We start from the raw sequence: 25715 nt of genomic DNA on the forward strand, positions 1-25715 counted from the left end.
GGAGAGCCGGAACCGGGACTTTGCGAAGGGAAAGCCCCGAGTTTTGGTTTCCATTCCTGCAGCGATGCCGTCAACAGCCACCGGGGGGGGGGGGGGGTTACCCCATGCAGCCCTCACTCGGCTGCAGCCCCCCCTATCCCCGAGGACAAGCTGGGACCGGGGAGGGCGCCCCATGAGGATGCTGGAGCATCCCCTGCCCTGGTAACCCCCCTAAAGCAGCCCACTGAAACCGGAGGAACCGGTCGGTCCTCGGCAGCAGCACAGGCAGGACCACGGCGCGGCTCTGCCTGCATCGCTGCCGGAGGGATGCAGCGGGAGCCTCCCCGGGTCTTTCCCAAACGCTGCCGGATGCTCCCGAGGGGAGAAACCGCATCCGGTCGTGTCCCCATCGCCGCAGAACCCAGGGAAAACAGGGACCGGGCACGAGGCATCCGCATCCCTTATGTAATGTGTGGATGTGAGTCCTGCAAACGGAGCAGCCCTGGCTCCCCCCGGGATGCTGCCCAGCCCCATGATGGGGAGGAAGGGGAAGCACGGCTGAGAACCCCTTGGAAGGGAGCTCCCATCAGCACCAGAGCGGCAGAGCGGGCACCAAGGGCCCCTGGCTCACACACCAGTTAACCCACTAGGATTTACCCCAATGCTCCACTTGTGGGGTGCCCGACCCCCCACTGCCGCTCTGGGAGCCCACCCCAGGTCCGTGGCAGCGCGGCCCCCTTGGGGATAACAGGGCTTGGGGGCTCCCCAACACAGAGCCCCAGCTCTCAGCGCTGCCGTCAGTGCCATGGGGTGACCCTCCCTCTGATGTGCAGGTGGGATGCGCTCGCCATGCTTCAGGAGTGATGCTTCATTCCCACTGCTGAAACCTGGGCTGGAGAACCAGGAGGCAGAGCAGGCAGGCACACCACGGGACATGGACCCTGGCCAGAGCACCTTGCAATGGTCCCATCCCTGCTGCATCCAGCCCAACGCCAGAGACCCACACAGTAACTGATTATCCCTACTGAGAGCTTGCTGCAGGTGACTTCCCCCTGCTTTTCCCTCTCAAGCCTCAGCCCTACAAGCACCCAGATGCCTCCATAGAGCAGGGAAGCAGCACAGCGCAGCCACTGCCAGGGCATCCCAGCACATCCCAGCCCGTCTCTGCAGGGATATGGGGCTTCCCTGAAAGCTGCTGCAAAGAGAGGGGAGGATTGCGCCAGCCCTAATCTGCCTGAGGAGCTTTTATTGCTTGGAGAACTGTTGACACCCCATGGGAGCCTTGCCTTGCAGGGCAAAGGACATCCATGCTGGGGAAGGGATCGATAGGCTCCAGAGCAGGTAAAGGGGCATGGAGCCAGGGAAGAGCTGCTGCCTGCTCTGCCCTGGCACTCACTGCCCACTGCCACAGCCCCAGCGCTGCGCACACCAACATGGGGATGCCACAAGCCTGAATTCATCCCCCTCTTAGATGCCCCCTCTCCAATACCCATAAAGAGGGGCCAGGAGACCCCTCCAGCCGTGTTCCCATCCAAACCTGGCCATCACCTCCCAACCCACAGCCCCTGGATAACCTGCATGGGTTTGTCCCATCCAGGCAGAGATGGCTGGTGCAGGATGCTCAGCCCACAGCTCTCAAGGGTGAACCAATGCATTAGTGCCTGGCACTGCTGGGGACAGCAGCCCTGTGACCCGAGGGATGCTCACACACCATCACAGCACAGGAATGGGGGGCTTTGGGGTAGAAATGCACCCCCAGCTCCAGCTCAGCACCGCTGCTTGCACTGGAGAGGCTCACGGTGACCACAACCCTTTATAGTTCCTTGGTCTAAGGCTGTCCCAGGTACAAAGATAAGAGGGAGAAAAGACACTGATACCTTAACAGCAGGGAGGGGAAAGCCTCTGTTTAGGCAGGGCTCCTCTTTAAGGGCTGCAAGTCCTGGGTTCAGGCTCAGCTGAAACAGAACCTAACACCTTAGAGAAACAGAACCTAACCAACACCTTAGAGAAACCAACCTCTTCCTCTCCTAAACACAGCCCGAGGAGGTGTTATCAGCACTGGGTGCAGCTGTGCCATGGAAAACCACCCTCTGGAGCCACTGCACACCCTGCCTGTGCTGGGGACACTCCAGGGACACCCCAGTCCCCCCAGAACATTCACCTCAGCTGAACATCCAAGCTAAAACTGGTGCTTTGCAACGGGACCCTATGGGCAGGATGGCAGCGGGGGCCTGGTGCTGAGTTTGCTGCTTGTGTTGGGGATGGAGGCACTAGGGAGTGCCACAGGCACCCAGTGAGGACCCCACCACTGACTGTTTTGGGATGCGGATGTCGGTGTAGGCACTGCTGTATGGAGGCTTCTTCCCAGGATGCTGCTGCATCAACCCACATTCACATCCCAGGCAAAGGGTGGAAAAGGAAACCTGAAGTGATCTGAGCATCCCTGAAGCAGAGCAGATGCAGAATCCCTAAACCCCAGCTCTTATAGAAGTACCTCCAGAAACACTCCGTGGCTGACAGCACCCACCATGGCCTGGGGATGCACAGGCTGGACCAGTGGCAGTCAGGCAGGATGGACAGAGACACCCTCCAGCTTCACCCAGCTCACCCCAGCATCCTTTCCAACTCCAGGCACCGCTCCCTTCACAACAGTCCTGTTCCTGATGCCCACGTCCATCCCAAAACCCATGGGAACAGAATGGAAGCCCTGAGGATGGTGGGACACTGGCACAGGCTGCCCCGTCCCTCAGCCATGATGATCTCCATGGGGCTGCTGCTCTGCCACGCTCCCGACCTTCCCAGCTCCTGAAATTAAAAGCTCCATCTGCAAAGAAAACCAAAATAAACCCCTTATTCCATGAAGACGTTTGGGAGGAAACCGCTCCCACTCAGACAGCACCAAAATCCCTTAAATTCATGTGTTTGTCAGCGTCTGTACCGGTGCCAAGGGGTTTTCTTCCTCTAGGAATGGTCCACTCCTAACACAAACTCTGCTCTTGTCTTCCTGTAACAAACCCAGCCTTTTCCCCCCCAATTCCATTCCTCCCAGTGCATCCCCAGGCCAGCTTCAGACCCAAACCCCACTCCTTATGGTTAACACAGCAATGCATCCCGACCCAGACACCCAAACACCGCGAGAGCATCACTGTGCCCTCACAGGATTTAGGGTATCCCATAAAGGATCCGGAGCATCCTTGCGCACATGGACAGCAATGAGTGCATTCTGTGCGCTCTGCCCTGCCCGGTGCCCCCGCTGCAGCCCCGGAACACACGGAACCAGCAATGCTCTCTTCAGAAAAGTATTTATTAGCTCACCAAAGCGACCTCTCATCGCTGCTGCCACCGGAGCGAGCGGGCACAGAGCCCGGCACAGAGCCCGGTACATCCAGCACCAGAGCCCGGCACATCCAGCACAGAGCCCGGCACATCCAGCACCAGAGCCCAGCACATCCAGCACAGAGCCCGGCACATCCAGCACCAGAGCCCGGCACATCCAGCACCAGAACCTGGTACAGAGCCCGGCACAGAGCCCGGCACATCCAGCACCAGAGCCCGGCACAGAGCCCGGCACATCCAGCACCAGAGCCCGGCACAGAGCCCGGCACATCCAGCACCAGAGCCCGGCACAGAGCCCAGCACATCCAGCACCAGAGCCCGGCACAGAGCCCGGCACATCCAGCACCAGAGCCCGGCACAGAGCCCGGTACATCCAGCACCAGAGCCCGGTACAGAGCCCGGTACATCCAGCACCAGAGCCCGGCACAGAGCCCGGTACATCCAGCACCAGAGCCCGGCACATCCAGCACCAGAGCCCGGCACAGAGCCCGGTACATCCAGCACCAGAGCCCGGCACAGAGCCCGGTACATCCAGCACCAGAGCCCGGCACATCCAGCACCAGAGCCCGGCACAGAGCCCGGCACATCCAGCACCAGAGCCCGGCACATCCAGCACCAGAACCCAGCACAGAGCCCGGCACATCCAGCACCAGAGCCCGGCACAGAGCCCGGCACATCCAGCACCAGAGCCCTGCCCATGGAGGCAGCGTGAGCATCACTGCAGCCGCCCGCAGGCCCTCGGATGGGGCCTTGAGACACGCAGCGGGTTAAAGGGTGGAAGGAGTCCCGGGGGATCGACCACCCCGCTCCACAATAGCTGCTCAAACCCAGCAGGGAGGGAACGGCAGCACCCGGCTCCCATGGGATGAGGCGCCCCAAAGAGATGCTGGGGAGCAGCCTGATCCTGCACTCTTTAAGTGCAAGGTCCCTGGAGCGCTGTTGAGCTCAGCTCCGCACATCCAACGTTTCCATCTCCCAGCACATCCTTCACAAAGGGTTTTGCTTAAAAACTGCTGTTTGCATTAAAAAAAATAAATCCCCGAGGATGGATTTTTAGAGAAAACAAGAAGAGACCCTAAATCCTCACAGGTTACAGCTCCCCCGGCTCTCGGGGTTCCTCTCCCTCCTTCCTTCCCCCAGCAGAGCTGGGCAATGCATCGTGACCACCATCACAAGCTCCCACTTGTTCCTGCCACCCCAAGCCAGCGTCACACGCAGAAGCCAAGCTCCCAGGGCTTGTGCCTATGCTGCCATGCACAGCCTCTTCCTGCTCCCGGCATCCCCTCTCCCTCCCTGCAGCCCTTAGGGATGGGGAGCAGCCTTTCCCTGACTCCCATCAGCCCGCAGCAGCCAGATCGGTGCCTGCTCAGTGCTTCGCCTGCTCCTTCTTCCACTACCTCCTTCCTCCTTGCCCTGCATCCCTGCTCCTCAATGGACACTGCTCCAGGTCTGCCTGCAGATGAGGCAGGGCTGATGAGCCAGAGCAGAAGAACTGTCAAAGAGAACAGGGGAGGAAAGCTTTATACAAAAGTAAGCTTTTGGTTTCTTTTCTCTCCTCCAAACAGGGCACTTCCACCTTCCCCTTCTCCAGGCATCTTTCCTCCCCCTCCTTCCCTCTGACCTGCCCCTGGTTACCGATGTTGAGTGCTCTGAGTCTCCTTCACCCCTGCCCCTCCTTACACCGCTCCTCGTCCCATAGCGCAGCCAGAGAGAAGGCAAGGTCCACCCAGAGCACGGCCAGCGTCCCTCCAGGCACGTCCCCCCCTTCACTTCTGCTCCGCCTCCTCAGCCACTGCGCTCACCTCGATGGTGGCGGCGGCGGGGTGCTCATCCCCGGTGGCCTCGGTGGCACCGGAGGGGACAGTCACGAGCGTGCTCCCGCTGGGAGCCACCTGAGTCACGTTCTGGATGGTGGTGCCGAGTCCCGGCAGCGTGAGCAGCTGGAAGGGGCTCACCACCTTCACCACCGTGCTGCCGTCCTGCACCGCGGCCGTGCTCAGCACCGTCAGGTTGGAAGCGTCCGGGTGGATCTCCACCGCGCCCGGGAAGGTGGAGCCGGCGGAGGCCAGCACCGTGTACCCCCCCAGCAGCGGGGAGGCCGGGGAGCTGGTGGCAGGAGGTTGGGCTGAGCTCTTCCCCAGCACCGGGGCTTGCAGGGTTGAGACCACTTTGCCGAGAGGGAGGTTGGTGAGCTGGGAGACCGGCACGCCGGGGGTGACGGCGAGCTGTGCCGGCTGCGGCAGCACCTGCGAGGTGATGGCAGCGGGGCCGGAGGTGGCTCGGGTCAGCCGGGGACGTTTTAAAGGCGTGGGGACAGAGACGGGGGTGAGGGTCATGAGGACGTTGTTGAGATGCTGCGCTTTGTGCTTCAGCTCCTTCGCTCGCTTGCGGTGCTCGTCGCACTGCTGCTCCAGAGCTGCAGAGGGAAGAGGGATCAGCGGCAGGGATACGGCACCGCCGGTCCCACCGCGGCTGGGTCACCACGCACCAGCTTTAACGCATCCTTTAGCACTTACCTGCTAAATCCCGGGTGTACTGCTCCCTCGAGCGATCCATCTGACACTTGTGGCTGGCCAGGACTTTCTTGACCAGATCCAGCATCCCAAAGTTCTGGACGACATTGTTGAGTAAAACAGCATCTTAAAAACAAGACAGAGACCTCGGAGTGAAGCAAAATTCCCCCGTGCAAATTAGTTCCAGCTTGGTAAAAAGCCACATAGAGTGAAGACATTCAGCTGAGGCAGCCGAAAGCTGATGGAGGGTAACACAAGAGGCTGGGGAAGGCATGAGAAAGTGCAAGAGGTCACTAGAGAATAAGCAGTCCTCCCCTGCTCAGCAGGGCTGATAAGGAATCTGCTGGCACAGGAGCTGCTTGCTGCATCATTAGTCTAAAGGCTTAAATTCCACCTCAGCTCCCAAGCCAAGCGCTTCTCCAGACCCAGACCCAGAGGATGGAATCCCCAGACACAGGGAACTGGAGAACTGAGGCCACCTGAAGCATCCCCAAGTGCAGCCAAGAGCCTGCTGGGGAGCAGCCACAAGTGGGATTTACTTATGATGAAAACCATGTCCCTGCAGTGCCAGCAGATATCCCAGAGGAGAAACCCCCCCCCAGGCCCCAGTCCAGGTCATGGCCAGGCCCTTACCACCCAGCTGCAGCGGTGGATCCTGTGCTCGTTGCTGCAAGCCCTTCATGGTCTCCACCAGCTCCTGGTGGAACTCCTGGATCACTTCTTCCAGCAGACCCGTGTCCTTCAGGCCTCGCCAGAAAGCAAAGGTGTCATCTGGAGAAAGAAAGCAAGGGAGACCCTCAAAATCCTCATAGGGTTTTAACAGTGATCCACTCTGGGTTCCCCTTCTGGCCCCACTACAGGGGAAGACCTGCTTGGCTGCAGGCACAGGGTACTGGGGCAAAGCCCAAGGAGGGGCAGCTGGGAAAGGACCTGCTTTCCCCATCCTCTGGCACACACAAAGAGGACCCTGATGCTACAAGAAGTGCTCAGAGAGCACCAGAGCAGCAAGAAGGATTTTATGACTCCTCTGATTTGATTTTCCTTTCCCCTAGAGCCACACCAAGCACTTGGCCTTTGCTTTGGCATCTTAGTGCTGAGGAACAACCTCATCCCAAGACAATGCCACAGTCACACCTCAACAGGCAGGATATAACACAGCAGTATGTGCCCGTAAGAAGCAACCAGATAATCCCAGTGGCTCCTCAAGCAGAGCTGCTCCAGCAAGAGGAATCCTGCGCCTCATCCCTGCTGTTTCCCTCTTTTCCTACGTCTCCATCCTCTGCAGTGCTGAGCCCAGCAGATCCCAAGCAGTACCTCCAATGCTGGTGCTCCAGTCGCTGGCATCCTCACATGTTTCTATGGTAATCGTAGCTGGGGATCCGTTCACTGCAACCAATAGCAAAAGAAGAGAAGAAAAAAACCCCAAATCCTGATTTTCCTGTGTTTCACGGGCTCTTTCCAAGGGGAGCATCCCCTCCCTCGCTCCTGTGACTTCTCCTTTTCATTTCTGTTTGAGCAGAGCTCTCAGAGCTGAATGAGGCATGCACGGTTGCTGTGCCAGCACCAGTTATTCTTTCCACACTGGAGTGCACCACCCCAGGGGCTACTTCTGCAACCCCTGCACAAGAACACATGCCCATGAGCAGCACTTCCCTCCCATTCCTTGCACACACACAGGAACTGCTTAGGGCAAAAGTCAAACAGATTTAGACTCCATTCCTTTTGGCTATCCTTTTGCTCTACTGTTTGTAGGACTGGGATGGCTGGAGGGTTCCTAAAGCCTGCAAGGGGAGAGCACCCTCCCATGGGATGCAGGGGGGCTCCCTCCCTCCCTCCAGCTCTGCCAAATCTCAGGGATTTTGTTACCATAGAGCCAAGGGAACCAGCGTCATTCGAGCCGTGGCAGAAGCAGGATGAATGGGAATGTGGCCAGAGACCCACAGTGCTGCACAGAGAGTTTAATGCTCAGCCGCTGCCATTAAACCCAATTACTCTGCTCCTTTACCCTGCAGCCTTCAGGGCTCTGGTTATTCCAGCACAGCCCAGCAGCCTGGGAAGCATCTCCCCTTTAGCAAGCGGATGTCCATGTCTAAGAGGAGGCTTGGACAGGCTGCATCATGCATCAGCACCAGCATCCGTGGTCCCAAGGGGCTCACTCTGTCCTTGCTCTCCTCCCAGACACCATCAGGAGCACGGGATGTGGGGCTCAGAAGCAACAGGAGTTAAGAAACACAGAAGCACTTAGAAATCAGAAAGCTTTCCAATAATAAAGCTGCCTGTAATTATAGGTAAAATTAAATTTAGGTCTACAGCTGCGCAGCCACAACAGCATTTAAATCCAGTTTTATGAACTGCATGGATGAGTGTAGATTGAAATAAGACTCTATTGTACCCCCTAGTTCTCTTTAATCTCTCATCAGACAAAGCAGCCCTAAATGAAAACCTCTAAATCGTTCCAGAAGTCAAGTTACTGGTGGAAGGAGGAGGGACTCCTGCTCTGGCACCCTGCATGGCAGGGGAAGCCAAGCTGATCCCTGCTTCCCGGGATGAGCCCTATGGACACAGCTCCAAGGAAAGGGAACTTCATGGAGCAACCACTATTGCTCTCTGACAGACTAACTGCAGTCTTCTCTGCTTCAGTTACACAGTTAGGGGTAAGGCAGGACAGCCCTTCGGACCATGCAGTGATACAGAGCAACTAGGTGAGTTACTGCATCCCTGCTGAGATGCTCTAACAACGGCTCTGCTATGGGGAATCCTGCAACAGAGCAGGGAGAGGAAGCAGAGGATGAAACAACCCACAAAGCCAGGAAGAGGCAACAGCATGGGCACTTGGTTAGGCAGCATTTTTGTGCTTTAGTGCTTCAGTGCCCCTGTTTTGGGGGTGAGGAATGGCTGGACGTACCATCCGCAGAGGCGGGGGTGAGAGGGATGTACTCAGTCGATGTCTGGCTGGTCAAGGACACCCTGGCTCCAGTCAGGTCGATTTTGGTGCTGCGACACGTGTTGGAACAGACCTTTGTGTGCTGGTAGAAATCCAGCTCTCCTGAGTCCATGATCTTCCTGAAAGACAGGGAGCAAGCACAGGGACAGGCACATCAGCAGGAGCAGAGAGCTCCGAGATGCAGCTCCTGGCAGCCTTCACCCCCAGACTTCTCCAAGTTCAAGCCAGGAGAGCAGGCAGAGGCAACAGAGTGAATTTCCCTTGCTGGGACTGGTGAGCTCCTGGCTTGTTGAGGGATGAAGAAAAGAAGGTCCCAGGCTGGTTCCACCAGCACCTTCCCCCTGTGCACACCTGCAGCTTCCAGCAGAAGGCTGGCTGAGGTCTCAGCTCAGGGTGAGACAGCACAAAGCCTCCTCCTTCCCTTTCTGACTCAAAAAAGAGATGGGGCATAACCCTATTTATAAGCTCAAACAAGGCCTCTCAGCTTAAGCAGAGGAGGTTGCGACATCAGTGTATGGCATCTTCCCAGTAAGCATGTTGTCTCCAAAGCATCCCCAGGCCTTGCCAGCCAACAACAACCTGAGCTTCCCAAGGTTTGCTCTCATGGGTTTGCCTCCACACATTCCTCATGAAGTTTTTCCCTTGAAAGACCTGCCTTGCTAAAGCATGCCTAAGCCTATTATGCAAAATCTACGTGGAGCAAAAGCTGCTTAGAAGGAATATGGGAGATGCCTGCATTGAAGCAGAAGAATGAAGGCGAAGGCAATGTCACCCTGTGAGATGAGTGCAAACCCACCAGCGGCTCCCAGGGAAAGAGGCGATGCTTTTGTACCCTGCTGCAGGCAGAGCCAGGCTTTAATTAAACCACAGTCTCAGGCTGGTGCTCATGAAGACCACAGAAGAATTAAATTACACCAGTTAAGACTAGAGAAGAGAAATGCTTGCATAAATAAGCTTTAAGTAATTCCTTGGTGCAGAAAAAAAGGGAAGCAACATGAAGCAGACATGCTACAAGGGGTGTGTTAGTGGATGCCCAACGGACTTCCTTTTGATGGGTGACATGGAGAACCTATGGACAGCACAGCCTAACCACCAGAGGCCATGAAAATCTTCGATGGGTTTATGCCAGCTGGGAACTTGATGTGGTTCAAGTCTTAAAAGGACTGGGGAAATGCTTCTTACCCCAAACCATTCCGTAGGCACAAGGATAAAGCAAAGCCATTGGACGGACCACACTTGGGGCCAGGCTGTTATTAAGACAAACATACAGCAGTGCATTTGCTCCCTCAGCAGCGAAACCGTGCCAAAGGCTCTGTTCTACCCCACCGTTATCCCCCAGGTAGAAGAAGCCTCCACTGTGCCCCTCTGTGGATACAAACCGGAGCATGATCCCATTCATCCGAATCGCCCGCTTCCAGTCCTTCAGGGTAGACTTGCCAGCCAAGTGGACAAACTCCTTGGGACTAATGAGGTGATCATCAAACTGCAAAGGGCAGAAGAGCAACATCAGTGTCACAAGCCATAAACCAGCCACAGTGCTGCCCTACGAGCATGAGTCCACAGGCTCGTGATGCTCCGATGGCATTTCCTGGTACCCAGCAGTGGGGTGCAGCCACATCACAGCCTCCACGTGCTGCTTAAGGAACACCACCAAACCAGACGGCTGACGCACACTTCCCCACCTTAGAGAGGGTTATTAAAGCCAAATACTGCTGTCATGGATGGCTGGCAAGCAGCTGCTCAAAGCCAAGGCTTTGGGAGGGTGTGGAGCAGAGGAATTTGCTGTGTGACCAAGCCCAGGCAGGAAAAACACCCCATAGCTTGTGCAAACTGCCATGAACAGCAGGCTCACAATGAAACCCAGGCTCTGGCTGGTGATATTTCAGTCCAGGAGCACTCTACACCCCACATGAGTGAAGGAAGGAGGAGCCCAAGTGGTCTTTGGCCTCCTGCTACCGCGCACAACCACCGCTATCAGGGAAACCTCTGGCCTCTCTCACAGCTCACACCCACTTCCACCGAAAACCAGCTGCAGGGAGTTGGCACCCACTGTATCAGCAGCCAGCTCTTCCCCTCCTTTTACTGCCCTACACACCCAGCTGGGACTGAACCCATGCGCTGCCCTAAAAGGCAACCTGCAGAACCATAGAACCCCATACTGGGAGGGACCTCAAGGATCATCTGGTCCAAGCTTCCTGACAAAGCATGATCTTAACTAGATGGCCCAGCAGCCTGTCCAGCTGAATCTTAAAAGGGTTCAACACTGGGAAGAATCAGTCCTCCAAAGAGCTGCTTTAAAGCCCATCTCAGAGGATTTCCCAAGTCCAGGCCTCCCCTTTTCAATGCTCATGTTGACCAGCATGGAGCTTACTCATCATTAGTAAATGAGAACCTGCTGCTCTGAACACATATATGGGTTTCAGTGCAGAGAGAAGAGTGATTTTAGGCAGCAGCAGCATTGGCTGCAGCAGGACTTGTCCTCTGCCTTGGGGATGGAAAAGACCATCTCTTATGAATGGCAAGGAGCTTTGGAAAGCCCTTTTGCAACAGAGCCCAGAAGAGATGCTCCCCCAGCAGGGTATTGTTTAGCCCATGTACACATGCCAGCAGGTCCTGAATTCATGCAGACCCAGGGCAGAGCAGAAGCTGTTCACTTGGCCCCTACCTATAAACTCCTCAGCTTTCAAACTGAGCAGACACTGCAAGTGCCCAATTTTCCCAATCTTTCCAATAATGCAGTTAAATTGAAGCCCCATCTCTCCAGGCAGGACTGCTCCACTGGGCTGAAGAGACAAATATCAGGTCCCACAGTACCAAAACGTCCTCCTTCCCCACCACGACACGATTCTCACCTGCACACACTTCACATTGATCCCTGGGCACACAAACTTCCTCCAGATGAGGTTGGCTTTGCTGTCCCCGCAGGTGATGGGGTAGACAATCTCTGCCTCCAAACTGTCCTCATCTTCAGCCATCTTCACTTCTCACAGGGAACAGAGGCCGGGACAGATCCAAACGAAACGTGAGTCACAGCCTCCCATTCACCACCCAACACATGCCATGGTAAAGCAGTTTGAAAGCTCAGCATTAAAAACCACACGTGTATTCAGTGCATGGTGGGGGGGTGATGGGGTTTGTGGCCACCACTCGCCTGCACTTGGCTACCAAAGCACCCAATCACTCCATTTCTCAGGTTAAACAGCCCAGGTGGATGTGGCTGCAGCTCACTGTGTGAAATGTGAGAAATGAGCAGCCAGGGCTGGGAAAAAGATCAGTTCCTGATAAAAGGAATTGGCTGTTTGGGCAATTACAAAGTCCCCCTTGGTTTTAAACTGTTTGGAGTCAACTCCAGCCCCGCTGGCAGCAGTCTTTGCTCACTAAATTCACTGGTAAGCAAACCCAGTGAGCCTGCTGCAAAGCTGAGATCCCCACCATGAACTGGATGTGCAGGAGCCAGCAGCACCAGCCAGGCTCAGGGACTCACCCTGCACCAGGAGAGGGCAGCAGCAGCCCAGCCAGCAGCTGCCAGCTCCTGCACCTCCTGAGCTGCCCTGGGTGCTGGGAGGAGCATCCCTGGTACCCCAAGAGAGCATCCTCAGCAGCTGGACCCTACCAGCAGCACCAGCACAGGGTTGTACCACGTTGGGGTGGTGGAGCTGGCACAGCTCAACCAAGGGGCTACAGCAGGGGCTGCACCTACCTAGGACTGCTTCCTTCAGATGCGTGGAGGCTGTAAAGGCGGCAGCAGCCGCAGCAGCTGCATTTTCAGTCTCCAATGTGTCTTCATTTATGTCACCACTGGTAAGAGAGTCAGAGAAGCAGAGTTCAGCCCCATGGAAATGCCACCCCCCATCAGTGCCCCATGGAGACACTGCTCCGAGCCACTCGTGCTGTGTTTTCCCATGAGCCTGAAGTCAGCTCTGGTTTTGAGAGGCTCAGCTCCAGTTTTCCATATGGAGATGAAGAGCCCTGGAGCAGGACCGCTGCCAGCAGCCCGGCCGGCTCTGCCTCGCCTCCCTTTTAACCCCAGCCCCAGCGAGCTGCCTCCAGTGCAGCAGGAGCTGCTGTGGAGGGATGCTCTCAGCACAGCCCCTTGCTCAGAAGTTGCTGCCAGCCCCTGGCAGCTCTGCTTGAGAAGATCTCCCCAGGACAAACATGTGTGAAACACGCTGCTGCTGCCAGGGCGATGGACTGCCTGAATCCCCTGGTACACGGGATGCTCCCAGAGCAGAACCCCAAAGAGCTGCCAATACACTACAAAGGAGGTTGACAAACCCTAAACCAGCAGATCCAAGAGCAGAGATAATGTGAGCTATAGACCCCCACGATCCAACCTCTGAGCCTCTTTCAACTCAATATACCCGATATACTGGATGTATAGTACGTGGCTATTAGAGCTGGGCTGGGTCAGCCTGCAGAAGAGAAGGCTCCTGAAGGGGAGACCTTAGAGCAGCTCCAGTGCCTAAAGGGGCTGCAGGAACCTGGAGAGGGGCTTGGGACAAGGGCCTGTAGGGAGAGGGCAAGGGGAACGGCTTGAACCTGCCCGAGGGGAGACTGAGCTGAGCTCTTAGGCAGAAGCTCTTCCCTGTGAGGGTGCTGAGGCGCTGGCACAGGGTGCCCAGAGAAGCTGTGGCTGCCCCATCCCTGGCAGTGCTCAAGGCCAGGTTGGACAGGGTTTGGTGCAACCTGCTCTAGTGGAAGGGGTCCCATGCTGATACCCATATGATCCAATCTGTGCATCACAGCCAGCTCTCAGCAGGGACCATTCCTGATCTGTTTTAAGATTTGGTTTTGCTATGGAAGATGTCCAATTACTGTAGCAAGCTTGTCCTGCACGGGTGGGGAGGAAGCAACAGTTAACTCTTCACATACTTCAGCACATAAACTTCCTAAGGAAGACTGTAAGGAGAAAACAAACCCGAAATCTACCCTGGTCTGGGGCATGAATTGAAAGATTGGACCTAGTGACTCACTGGCAACACGCTCCCCACCCGTGGTGCCACGGGGACAAGCAAATTCAGGAGCAACTGGTTTTTCCATCCTGGCCTCCTAACACACAGCTAGGGTGGAACTGCAGCTTCAGAGCACCCTTCCCTTGCCAGTTGCAGAGCAGGTACCTGGGGAGGAGCAGCACTGAGATGAGGGCATTGGTGCGGGCAGAGCTCAGCCTCCCTGGGTGAGTACCTCAGGAGATGCTGCCCCTGCCCAAACACACAGCCCCCGAGGAGGGAAAGGTGAGGGTATTTGCACATGGGTGAGTGTTAAAGGCAGCAATCTGACATGAGAAAAAGGGAAGAATTGTAACCTGGGTTCTCTTTGTCACTTTGCTGCATGGCTCTTGCATTTCTCCAAGTGCCTTTGGAGAAAAGCCAGCAGTTCCACTGCAGCAGGGTACCAAGAGGCAGCAGCCACATCTGATGTGCAAAGCCCTGCACCCCCTGGCTCTGATCTCCCACCAGATCTAAAACCTCCACTGACTTATCCAGAAAAACCCCAGCAGGAAGCCAGCACCTGAAATGGAGCTTCCTCCAGGACTCCATCACATCCACACCACTCCAGAAAGTAACCAAAAGGCATGACTGGATTGGGATAAATAACCCAGCCCACATGTGCCACCCCATCCTCCAGGGAGAAACAAGCTTCCACAGCTTGTATGAAAAGCAGCCTGTGTCTGCTATGGAGATGTAATTGGGTGGGGAAGAGAAAACCACAAAAGAAGGGTGAGTTTCTCCACCCTGCTCCCCCCATCCCATTCCAGAGGGACAGAGTGAGGCAGATGGAAGAGCAGGAGAAGACTCAAACACCTCCCAGGCCCCAGCAGTGCATCCCACCAAGCTGGTCCTGCCTTCGCCGGTTGCCATGACGAAGCCAGGGGAGGATGGCTCTCATCTTCCTCCCTGGGAGGATCCATCAGCCAGATGGAAGAGAAGAGAGCGTGTGCTGATAAAGCAGTGGGCTCGTCCCCTTTCTCCTCCACTCCTGCCTTGCCTGGAACCTTGAGAGAGAAAAACAAAGTCTCCACCAGAAACCTGCACTGGGAATGCTGATCAGGAGCACAAGCACCTCATCAGAGCCTCAAGGACAGCTCCCTTCCCATCGCAGATGAAAGAGAACAGCTTCTTGCTGGTTGTGACTGTTTTCCCACTCCCCTCTGCCTTTCCCAGTCAATCTTAAGAACACATGAACTAATTAAGCTCTTCACCACTGGTTGCATAATCTCTTGCTTTTAAATAGCTAAACCCTACCCAAAGCACTAGAAAGGAGGAGGCAGCCCCCAGGCTGAGCTGGGTTTCCAAGTACCACATAAGCCAAGTTGAAAGCCCTCTGCCCGTGTGAGCAGTGACTGAGCCAGAGCCGAGGAATCCCAGCCTGTGCTGGCAGCCACTTCTACACCAGCTGGGGCTGCAAAGAGGAAACAGAGGGAGAGGGAGGCAGTGTTGCTGTCCAAGGCTATGGAGAGGCCACTGGTGGCTCCTGCTGCCCCCCACCAGCCCCACAGCCCTGCTTTGCGAGGGGAGTCCCAGCAGGCAGGTTTTGCTTCATGAGCCCCAGATCCATGTCATTCCCATCAACCTGCTACTGTCCTGGAGCACGGGGGAGCAAGGAGCCTGCCCTTCTCCAGAGAGATGCATGGAAAAACCCAAGGGAATCTCTTAGAGCCTGCTAAGATACACTCCACTGTGCTGCAACTAAATAAAACTCATCCTCCCTCCACTGTGTAGGGCTGAATGGCTCCGAACCATGCAGGGGACATCCAGGAGAGGATGAGAAAAGGTTTCCAAAGAAAAACAGGAACAGAAAGGAAACCAAGCTGCTTGAGCCAGCCTCTGTGTTCCTGGCCAACACCGCACTGCTGCACATGGGTCTGCAAAGGCTTGGAGCCACATTAAAACCAGAAAGCATTCTGCATCCAAAGGCACATCCCAAGTTTCACATCTGGCTGCCTCTCCACTGAGGGAGCTAAGGGAGTTACCATGGGGCAGGCAGCAAGGAGTGGAGCCTTTCATCCCCACCATCCAAGGAGCATCAGTGAGAACCTAACACGGAACCAGAGACTGCCGAGGCATCACTGAGGTCCCCACTGTCAGAAGTGATGCAGGAGTAAGGAGCAGGGGATGAAACACACCCAGCCCTGCTCAGTACAACCAGGGTGGGAGGGTTCCCAGCCCGCCACCTCGGTGAACACCAGCTGTGTCTCTTACCCATGCTGGGACAGGTTGGTGGTGACCAGCACCGTCTTCACCTCCTCCACGCCGCCTCCATCCACCGCACCGTCGGGTGTTGTCACCACCACCACCTCCTCCATGTGAACACTGACATCCGGAGTTGCCATCACGAGGTCTCTGCCTGTGCAAACACCAAGGGAAGCACCATGTCAAGAGGTGTCCCTGCTAAAATCAGTCACGGAAGGACCATCAGTGTGGTGGGAGCAAGGGGAGAGGAGGCTGCAGGGAATCTGTGCTCTGAAAGAGAAGGGATTAGCAAATCCCCAACTGCTGCATCCCAAGAGGAGGGATGATGAGAGGCTTGTAATCCAGCACCCACTGCAGGCCGGGTGAGGGTGATGGGCACAGTAAGGGACCACACGTGGTGAGGGACAAAGTGTGGGAGCGGATGCGAAGCAAAAAGCTGGTCCCGGCCTTCACCAGCAGCTCTCTGAAGACACTCAGTTTGAAGGTGTGCTTCCAACTGTATTCCACACTGCCTTGGAAGGGTTTCAGGAGCTCATCGCTGCCTCCTCCATGGCAGAAACTGGGACTGTCCCCTCCTCCAAAGTCACACATACAGAAAGATCCAAACTCAAACACTTCAAGCCTGCACCACAACGGGACACCTGGAAACTAAACCAGCGCTAGATTTCAGTGCTTGAAGCCCTGAGCATCCTGTGCAGGAAGAACCTGGGTGGAAACCCCAAATCCTGGTTGACTGCAGGCACAAGGAGCAGGGCACCTTCCTGCGCTTATGGTTGTGCTCCATCCCCACTGCTGCAGCCTCCGCACCCGGAGCACAGCACAACACACGGGGGAAGCCCCGGTGCTCAGTGATGCCATCGCCCCCTGGGCCTGCTTCCCCAGGGATCCCAGGTGACTCCGGAAGGGAAAGCAGGTTTTAAGCCATTTAAGCAATAGGAGAGGGAAGAAAGGGACATAAATACCCTTTAGGAACACGTGCGTGTGTAAGCACCCTCCGAACGCCCCTGCTGTTGTTAACGTCAGGAGGACAGCACAATAAAATGAGCATAAAATTCAGTACTTAGAGCCATAAAACTTTGCGGGTCGGCTTCCGATGGTATCTTCAGCCCTCTTCCATGAGTGAACTATGCCTGCATTACCCCCTCACACCGCAGAGCACACGCATGCAGCCTTCCAGTATCTGAAGGGGGCATATAGGGATGCTGGGGATGGACTCTTCATTAGGGACTGTAGTGACAGGACAAGGGGTAATGGGTTAAAACTGAAACAGGGGGAGTTTAGATTGGATCTAAGGAGGAAATTCTTTCCTGTGAGGGTGGTGAGGCACTGGAATGGGTGCCCAGGGAGGTTGTGAATGCTCCATCCCTGGCAGTGTTCAAGGCCAGGTTGGATGAGGCCTTGGGTGAGATGGTTTAGAGTGAGGTGTCCCTGCCCATGGTAGGGGGTTGGAACTGGATCTTAAGGTCCTTTCCAACCCGAACTATTCTATGATTCTATGATTCTGTGCTCAGGTATGGAGAGGCAGGTGACCCCAACACATCTCCCATAGCACAAATACATCCCCCACAGCACCAGTGCAGCCCCGACAGAGACAGGGAGCCTTCAGCTCATCAAGTGCTCCCCATGGCCAGGTCTGGCCATCCACACACAAGAGTCCTTTGGCTCCCACCACCCTCCCCAGCCACCATCAGAGCCACGCAGGGACCCGATGCATCTGATGTGACTTTGCAACACAGTTCCTGCCTGCAGAGACTCCAGCCTGACCCCCAGGATGCTCTTCTCCTCCATGGAGGCCACAGGGTTTATCCCAACCAAGCTAAAGGCGAAGCAGCCAACAAGAGCTTTGGTGTCTGCAGGAGCAAGGAACGTGCTGGACTGAGGGCAAGGGGAGAGAAACCAAAGGATTTGCTACAAACCAGCATCTGAAGCACTGCAGGACCAGGCAGGGTGAAGGGCACAAACTGCTCCCAGTCCCCTTGCTCCTTGTACTGGGATAAAAGCCTGTGCTGGGAGCTGCAGATGCAGTTCAAGCACTGTGATTTTCCTTCCTGCTCCATCCCTACACCCATCTCCTTTTGGGATAAAACCCTTCCTGCAGCCATAGCATCACTCGCAATGGCCTCTATCCTGGTGCCTGGTTTCGGGATGCTCCAGGCATCCCACCAGCACCATGGGAAGGCTTCAACTGCCCAAGCACTCGCATGCCTCCAGGCAGGAACCAGTGCGGGGTGGCCTGAACAGGCTGGGAACACCAGCAATGACCAGCAGGGAGGGGGAACAGGGCAGAGAGCACCCGGCTCCCCCAGGGCTCTGCACCCCTCCTGGTGCACATCGGGCTCAGCGGCTGCAGGAGACCTTTGGGGTGGGGGGGGAGGAAGAGAGGATGGATTTTGGGGTGCGCTGTCAGTGGAGGAGGGCACGGGGGGGGCATGGCTGCATGGGGGTCACAAGAAGGAGATGGATGGGGAGAAGGGATGCAGGCTGCGTGCAAAACGGGGGGGAGCACAGGGGTGCGTGGGGAGGGGGCTCCACCGGAGTGCAGGGGGTGCACAGAAGACATAAGGGGTTGTAAGAGAGTGCACAGGAGTGCGGGGGGGGTGGGTTATGGGATGCACAGGGGGATGCAGAGACCGGGGGTGCAAGGTGGAGGGGGGGATGCCCAGACCAGGGATACAGGGGGGGATATAAACCTGGGGGGGGGGGGGGGTCTCTGGCACCCCGCTCGGTGCCGTAAGGACCGGACACGGCGTGGTCCCACCCCCACCCCCCCCCCACCGCGGCGGGTCGGCGCGCGCGCTCCCGGTCGCGAGGCAGGCGGGGGGGAAAGGGGGGGGAAAGAAGAGGGGTGCGGGGGGAGGTGGGGTGCGCGTGGGCGCGTTCACGCTGGCAGCGCCGGGAGCGCGGGAGGGAGGAGGAGGAGGAGGAGGAGGAGGAGGAGGAGGAGGAGGAGGGGAGGAGGGGGGGGGGGGCGGCCGGGCGCTGCCGCCGTCGTCTCCTGCCGCTGCCGTAACGTCCTGACGCTCCGCAGGGACCCGGCGGCCGGACGGCGCGTACGGAGGCCCCGCGGCGGGCGGCGCCAAGGCCCAGCGCTTACCTTGAGGCCGGCGTCCCGCGGGCCCCGCTGGCGGCTCCGGCCGCTCGGTGGGTGCGGGCCGGGCAGGGAGGGAGGCGGCGGGGTTGGGGTGCGAGGGGAAGGGGGGGGTGGGGGGGGAAGGGAAACCGGGCTCCGCCGCGCGCGACTCTCGGCCCCCCCCCACCTCCACGTGCGCATGCGCGCGGCCCGGCCCGACTCCCGGGACTTATTTGGCGGGGGCGCCGCGGCCCGCGCTCGCTGTGAAATAGGTACCGGGCCGGCGCCGTGCGCATGCGCGCGGACGGGGCGACGGTGTCCGCTGTCGGGGGGGGATGCCCCTCCGTGGGGGCTATGGGTGCTGCGCTGGGGATCCCCTGCGTGTCCCCCCCCCCTCCTCTCTGTGCGCATCCCCCGGTCCGTGCGTGCCCGCGGCTCTGGGGACCGCCGGGTCCGTGCGGGGCTGCTGTGGGCCGGACGTGCCCCGGGGGGTGCGCTCGGGTGTGGGTGCATCTGCGGAGCTTGGTGGGGGCCGCGTTGAAGGGAGCTTAAAGCCCATCCAGTTCCACGCCTTCCCCTAGAGCAGCGTGCTCCGAGCCCGTCTGCATGTGTGTGGATGGGGGGGGTTAGGGTTAGGGTTAGGGTTAGGTCCTGTCTGTGCTGCTGGGCACAGCGTGTTTTGGGGTGGCCGAGGGGTTTGTCCTCAGTGATGGGCACACGTCCTGGAGCTGCCAGGACCCACCCAGGTGACTTTCCATCCCTAAAGGGAGAGCTTCAGGCATCCGGATTCGCGCTGTTTGCAGCCCAGGATTGCAGCGCTGCTTTGGCTGGATTGAAAAGTGTAATAAAACCTGCAGGATGCTCTCTGGGCACTCTTTTGGTGTCCTTATCAGCAATAAATTACAAAAGAGGGGATAAAAGAGCGTGTTTTGCACTTGGGGGGGCACCTCCCTCCTACCTGAACTCTTAGTGGGGTGTCACGTTCAAAGGCCTTTAAGGCACTGAGCAGTGGGGTTGTACCTAGAGGGGGGCTGCACATTGGTACCCAGGGGCTGTGATGTGTATGGGGCCTGTGGGACATCCCAGTGCTGCTGTTGGACCCCGCATCAGGGATTGTCCTGCTCACTGCAGAGCTCAGGAGCCATCCCCGAGTGCTGCAGCCAGCACTATATCCCATGCTGTATACAGTGCATATATACACTGCCCTGTATATATATGAGAGTATATATACTCTGCTCCCTGGGTTCCTTCCTGCCTGGAGCTCTCATGGGGTTTGGTGTGCCCACGGGGTCCAGGCTTTGGGAGCCTGCAGTGATTTGTCAGTGGGGACACACACACACTCCTCACATGCTCTTGCCACATCTCCCTTCTGCTGCAAGTGGGTGGTTAACACGTTCTGAGACGGGAAGAGCCAGACCAGAGACCCGAAGAGTTGCGAATCCCTCCTTGGAACGCTCCCCATGGGGTTTAGATCCAGCAGCTTTTCACACCGCCTTGACAAGAGGCTTTCTCTGCCTGCGTTCGGGTGCGTCTCTGACCCGCTCAGTGGCGTTTTTCATAGCAATCTCTAACGAAGCTGATCGATTTGTAGTGGTTTCTTTAATGCTTATTTGTCCCAAGCCTCTTCTCTTTTCCCATCCTCCCCATGCAATCCAACCATCTGCCAGCTGGGTTTCCCTCCTATTCCTTTTTGCTTTCCAGTTTACCCAAGCTAATACAAGGAGCTCTCTTTCTTTTCCTCTTCCAAGATAACCAGTGGTAACCAGCGATGTAAATTCACCCACTGGAAATGGTGATGCTCTTTGCCATGGAAGCCGGCACCGTGGTCATCAGCTCCCTATGGACCTACAGAGGCAGCTCCATCCTTGTGACCTACATAGGGCCAGATGGGGCAGATAACAGCTCCCTCTCTCACTGTAACCAGAGCCTGATGGCAGAGGGGTTATAAAGAGGGTAAGAAGGCAGCAAGCCCACAGCGATGCTGCCCTGCTCCGGTTTCCAGCAGCCTGTGGCCTCTTGCAAAGCAAAACCCTTGCTTTTGCTACCAGGCACCAGCAACAGGAGCCTCCCTGGGCTCCTCCCCAGCACCCACAGCAGGAGGAATTCACCTCCTGGCACCTTGTGTGCTCACAGCTCCTTTATCAGGTGGTGGACTCGCTGGCGGCCTTAGTGCCAGGCGGATGCTGAGGGAGGGAGAGCAGCCTCAGCACAGTTAAACCTTTAGGAAATTACTCTGCAGAAACCTCTGCTGGTTCTGGCCTGCCCAGGTGTGCTTTTGCATTTACCTTCCCCTCGCTCAGACATGGGACAATGAGGCTCTGTAGGGAGCTGATGCTTTGTAGGGAGCTGATGCTTTGTGGGGATCTGATGCTTTGTGGGGATCTGATGCTTTGTAGGGATCTGATGCTTTGTAGGGAGCTGATGCTTTGTAGGGAGCTGATGCTTTGTAATGATCACTCAGAGTTCCTGAGGTGTTTTGCTTCCTTGCCCTGTTTTTGCTGCTTGAAGAAGCATTTTGGTGGGCGCTACAATCTGCTCCAAGGGTTCAGCATTGAGCACCTCTCGGTGCTGCCTGTGGGAGCTGGGCCCCGCAGGCTTGCACATGTGGGCAGAGGCTGAGGGTGGTGGGAGCATCACTGCAACACCCGGCCCCCTCTTCCCTACAGATCCCATTCCTCTGCCTTTTTATCCTTCAGCTCACAAGGGGATGAAGGAGCTGACCTGAATTAACTGGTTAGAGGGTGACCACGCTTGCTGTCTCTAATGCACCTTGAATTCCATGGCACCAGGGATTGTGATTGCTTCCTAAGCCAAATGCAGAGGCTTTGCTTTACCCAGTCCAGTTTTAAGAGCCCAGGTCAGGAAACCTCAGAGGAAAAGTGAGCGATGCTGCGTTTGCAGTTAGGGTTTTATCTCTAAAATCAGGAAGGGCATGCTGCAAAAATAGAATTCCTGTTTGGGCTGGAACTTGTTTCTTGGGAAAAGCTCCTGAAGCAAAAGCTGCTTTTAGAACTGAAGCACACGTCTTCCAGAGCTGGATTTATTGTGCCTGCAGTTGCCTTACAGCTTTTCAGTCCTGCTCTGTAAAGGCTTTGCATTCCCTCCCCTTTCCATAAGGGATGTCAGCACCCTCCTTTAAGCAGTTGGTGATGTTTTCCCTCTGAAAGCAGTTGTGTGTCCCTGTGCCTTTATGCTGGGTGCAAAGAACTCATTTAGCAGAGAGGTGCTCAGAGTCCGTTTTGTCCAACCTTTAGGTCAGTTTTCCATTGAATGCAGTTTATTGGTATTCTACAATACAAAGAGAAGCCTCGGAACTAAACCAAGCGATGGAGAGAGATGGACGCAGGTTTCGTACCAACTTTATTTCCTTTTGTCTTTGTTTCATAATCACTCCTTTTGCACAACAACAACCTCAGGTTGACAATGAAATGCACGTGGTTGACCGAAGGGAACCGGACAAGGCTCTGTGAGGGATGGAAAGCCCTTCCACGACCCCAAGGGGTGAATCCTGCCCGGGGTGCTGAGCCCTGGGGTTACAGCTCAGCCTCCCAAACCTCTGCCTGTGGCCATGGGCCGGTTGGTTCCTCCCAGGGTGGCCAATTGTGAACCATGGCTTTGTCCTTTGGGACTTCCCATTCTCAGAACCATTTGGATGCAGTGGCTCTCCCGTGGTCCAGCATCAGCATCCCCGTGTCATGGGATGGGGAAACTGAGGCCTGCGGGTGCTGGGATGCCACAGTGGGTCCCGCTGCTTCCCTGGGGACCCTGGAGCACCCAACCACTGGCCAGTGCCCCTCTTCTGCTTTACTTAAAGACAACTGACTACAAAGGTGGAGCTTGTTGGTCTTGCTTTGTCCTTTCATCCCTAGCATGGATAGTAAGACATCTCTAGCACCGTAAACAGCCATTCCCTGACTCATTTCAAGGGGTGTGAAGGGTGGATGTGCACATCTCCTTTCCACATCTGTGTCTCTGTGCACAGCCATGGGGAGGGAGGGAATACCAGGAACCCCAGGAGACAGGCTCTGCAGAGGCAAGGCCGGAGTCACGCCGGGCTAAGCAAAAGCAAGCAAGCTGAAGGCTACAGTGGAAAGGGAGCAGCGATACCAACCGACCCCCAGGGTAGGATGCATGCAGTGAAGCGCTGCCATCCCTGGGAGGTCAGCTCAAAGGTCTGGGTTACAGCGAGGGGTTGTAATGACTCAGAAAGAAGACAAGGAATAGGCTCAGTTTAGAAGCAGCATCCTTGAAAGCACCCATTTACAGAGAGCTGAGCTCTTTGCTCAGCTGGGAGCTCATTCAGCTTCAGCTTCTCTGCCCAAACCAGGGGCCCTTCTCCAGGAGTGCTCTTTGGAAGGTATACACATGCATGGAATAAACTGTCACCATCTCTTTGCTCCCTCACCTTCGTGGTCCAGGCAGGGATGCAGCCGCCCGCCTCGAGGATGCTCTCCCTACCGGGCACAAAGTCTCGTGTCCATGGGCTGCTGCAGAAAGGGGGCTGCCAAGTTACAAAGCTTGATTATACACATCTGTGGGAATCAAGGAAGAACTTCAAGCCTTATCAGAAGGAAGGTGGTCCTGGGAATGGGGGGGTTCATGCCATGTCCATGACTGCGGTACATGGGAACAGGCTGGGAATGAGGGAGGCTGGGGCAGTAAGGATGTTAGTGAGGATACTTGATTAGTCTCAACTGAGGTGTGAAGTATGCTGCTGCACACAACCATTAACAACCCTGGGATATGGAAAGGCATGGACCAACCGTCATCCCTGCCCATGCCACGTGCTGCCAGTCGGGCACAGAGCCACAGCCACGGGCACTGGTGCAGCCAAAGCAATCACACATTTCCCTGATAGCGTCCAGTGGCCCTGGACAAACACTGAGCTCCCTAAACCCCTGTCACATGCATCTGCACTGGGCAAACATCGCTCTGCCTCTCCTATGGATGAGGTGGTTTCCTTGGCACAATGTGTCTCAGCAGGACGTTACCGGTGCAAATCTCTCCCTGTGCATCCCTGCAGGAACACATCCACTGTCCCTCACAGCACTGACCCAATGGAGGGGAGAAAACTGAGTTTCCCAGTGCTCACACCGTGTGCCAGGCCACTCTCCTGTGCGTTTCCCATGGGATTACTTTTAGCCAGGCAAAGCTATTGCAAGAATCAGTCCCTGCCTGAGATGCAGGCTGGCCTCCAGGAAGCAGGGGAAGCACAAAGGGCTGAGGTGGGAGATCCAGGCAGGAACCGAGCGCAGAGAGTCAATGGAGGCTCAGGGGGATGGCTCTCACCAGCACAAGCCACCATCAACCACTTCTCCTCCAGCTCACACCAAACCTCATTGGCTCCTCCTGCTTCCCCTGGGCACAGCCAGGACCCCTCGCACCAGGAGCTTTGGGTTTACACTAAATCATACGCACTAGAACTGAAGCATCACCCCTGTTCCACCGCTCTGCCCTTCCTGAGGAGCAGCCTGTCCCTGCTCCCACCGCCCTGCCTGCAGGACTCAGCTGCCTCCTGCTCCATGCTCCAGCATCCTGCCCTGCCTGCGCCATCAGCCGCATCCGACTCCATCTGAGCCCCCAGGAGAGAGTGGGAACCGTTTCTCTTGTTTTAAACCCCTGCTCATGGGTACAACATTTCTGGTAATAATAATCATCATAATCATCATAATCATAGTACTAAAAACAGTATTTACAACAAGCCTCAGGTCAGAATTACACACCAAGCAAACACTCAGCACCACAGAGAGTAGGACAGGGTTAATATCTCGCAGATACCTTCTGAGATCCCAGCAGGGACACAGACACTTGACAGCTTCAACCATTTCTGACACACAAACAGTTTTGTTTAAGTTACTCTTAAATTATTAGCATTTGTTTTTGAACACTTGGAAAGTTCTTGCCACTACGCGATGAGGTGATGCTGGAGGTGATGCCGCTCTACAATGATGCTCATCTAAGACAGCTGCTACTATCAACTGATCATTAGCTACTGTTAAGAAATTCAACCCTCAGTTTCCTTCCCTTTGCCCTCTTTGCTCTAAATCCTATGATTTGCTTTTAGTCACTGACAGCACTGGGGCTTTCTAACAGTCCTGTCCCCTCCCCGGCCCAGGCGGAGGGTGTGGGAATACAATAGCCCTTCCTTATAGGAGCAGAATTCCCTACCATCGCACTGTGGCCATTGAGGGATCCCTCCCAAGTCCAGCTGGGAATCCTGGGGAGGTTAGCAAAGAGCCCCGGGGTTTCTTCTCTTTGGCTTTCCATGGGGTTTCTGTGCCTGCCTGGTGCCTACCCCAGGCTGAAATGGATTCTCTACCTGATTAAAGCACAGGGGAGACAGAAACGTCAGCTTCTGACCAGACCCAGCAATAATTCCTTTCTCAGAGGGGCAATGGGATCGTTATTCCCTGGGCAAACCCTTCATCTGCTCTAGCTCCTCATCGCTTCCAGCAGAGCACAGCCCTGGGGAGCCCCAGGCTGCACCCCTTGCTTGCTTACATCATTCCCCAAGGATCCTGCATCCCATGCCCAGGATGGCTCCTTGGAGGCACAGCAAAGGACACTGGTTATTAACAATTACACATCTCCGTGCCGTGGAGGCCCCTTTGGTTTATGCCAGGGTCTGCAAGGGCAGCCAGGATGGAGGGACCCAACCACTGCCCTATTCCCTTTATAAG

General features: G+C 56.2%; 2 protein-coding genes across 6 annotated transcripts in view; one reads left to right on the forward strand and one right to left on the reverse strand.

The window, feature by feature from the left end:
• Positions 1 to 25715, forward strand: part of RTEL1 (regulator of telomere elongation helicase 1) — a 363295-nt gene that overhangs the window by 289707 nt on the left and 47873 nt on the right. The gene's annotated exons all lie outside the window — the stretch shown is intronic.
• Positions 4218 to 16521, reverse strand: GMEB2 (glucocorticoid modulatory element binding protein 2). Of its 3 annotated transcripts, none has more exons than XM_061361380.1 (9): positions 15975 to 16521; positions 12473 to 12570; positions 11625 to 11755; positions 10152 to 10255; positions 8734 to 8891; positions 7143 to 7214; positions 6462 to 6599; positions 5832 to 5954; positions 4218 to 5731 (listed from the first exon to the last, which is right to left on the reverse strand). In XM_061361380.1, exons 1-9 carry the CDS (start codon positions 16103 to 16105, stop codon positions 5082 to 5084), a joined length of 1605 nt encoding a protein of 534 aa, XP_061217364.1. In that variant the 5' UTR covers positions 16106 to 16521; the 3' UTR covers positions 4218 to 5081. The 3 variants fall into 3 exon arrangements, with proteins under 3 accessions (XP_061217364.1, XP_061217365.1, XP_061217366.1); XM_061361381.1 differs by having other exon boundaries at positions 11625 to 11752; positions 15975 to 16518; XM_061361382.1 differs by lacking the exon at positions 15975 to 16521 and having other exon boundaries at positions 11625 to 11747.

This window comes from Neopsephotus bourkii, unplaced genomic scaffold (genome assembly GCF_033783945.1).
Source record: "Neopsephotus bourkii isolate Nb327-2 ecotype Australia unplaced genomic scaffold, CSIRO-AGI_Nbou_v1 NB_1060, whole genome shotgun sequence".
Taxonomy (NCBI): Eukaryota; Metazoa; Chordata; class Aves; order Psittaciformes; family Psittacidae; genus Neopsephotus; species Neopsephotus bourkii.

What these genes read in the sequence shown, in the direction of transcription:
- GMEB2 (XM_061361380.1), bottom strand. Translation starts at nt 16,105, where the DNA reads ATGGCAACTCCGGATGTCAGTGTTCACATGGAGGAGGTGGTGGTGGTG. An exon ending in CACCCCCGCCTCTGCGGATG is followed by an intron (nt 7,215 to 8,733) that starts GTACGTCCAGCC and finishes TATTGGTTGCAG; the next exon opens with TGAACGGATCCCCAGCTACG. An exon ending in CTGGAGCACCAGCATTGGAG is followed by an intron (nt 6,600 to 7,142) that starts GTACTGCTTGGG and finishes TTCTTTCTCCAG; the next exon opens with ATGACACCTTTGCTTTCTGG.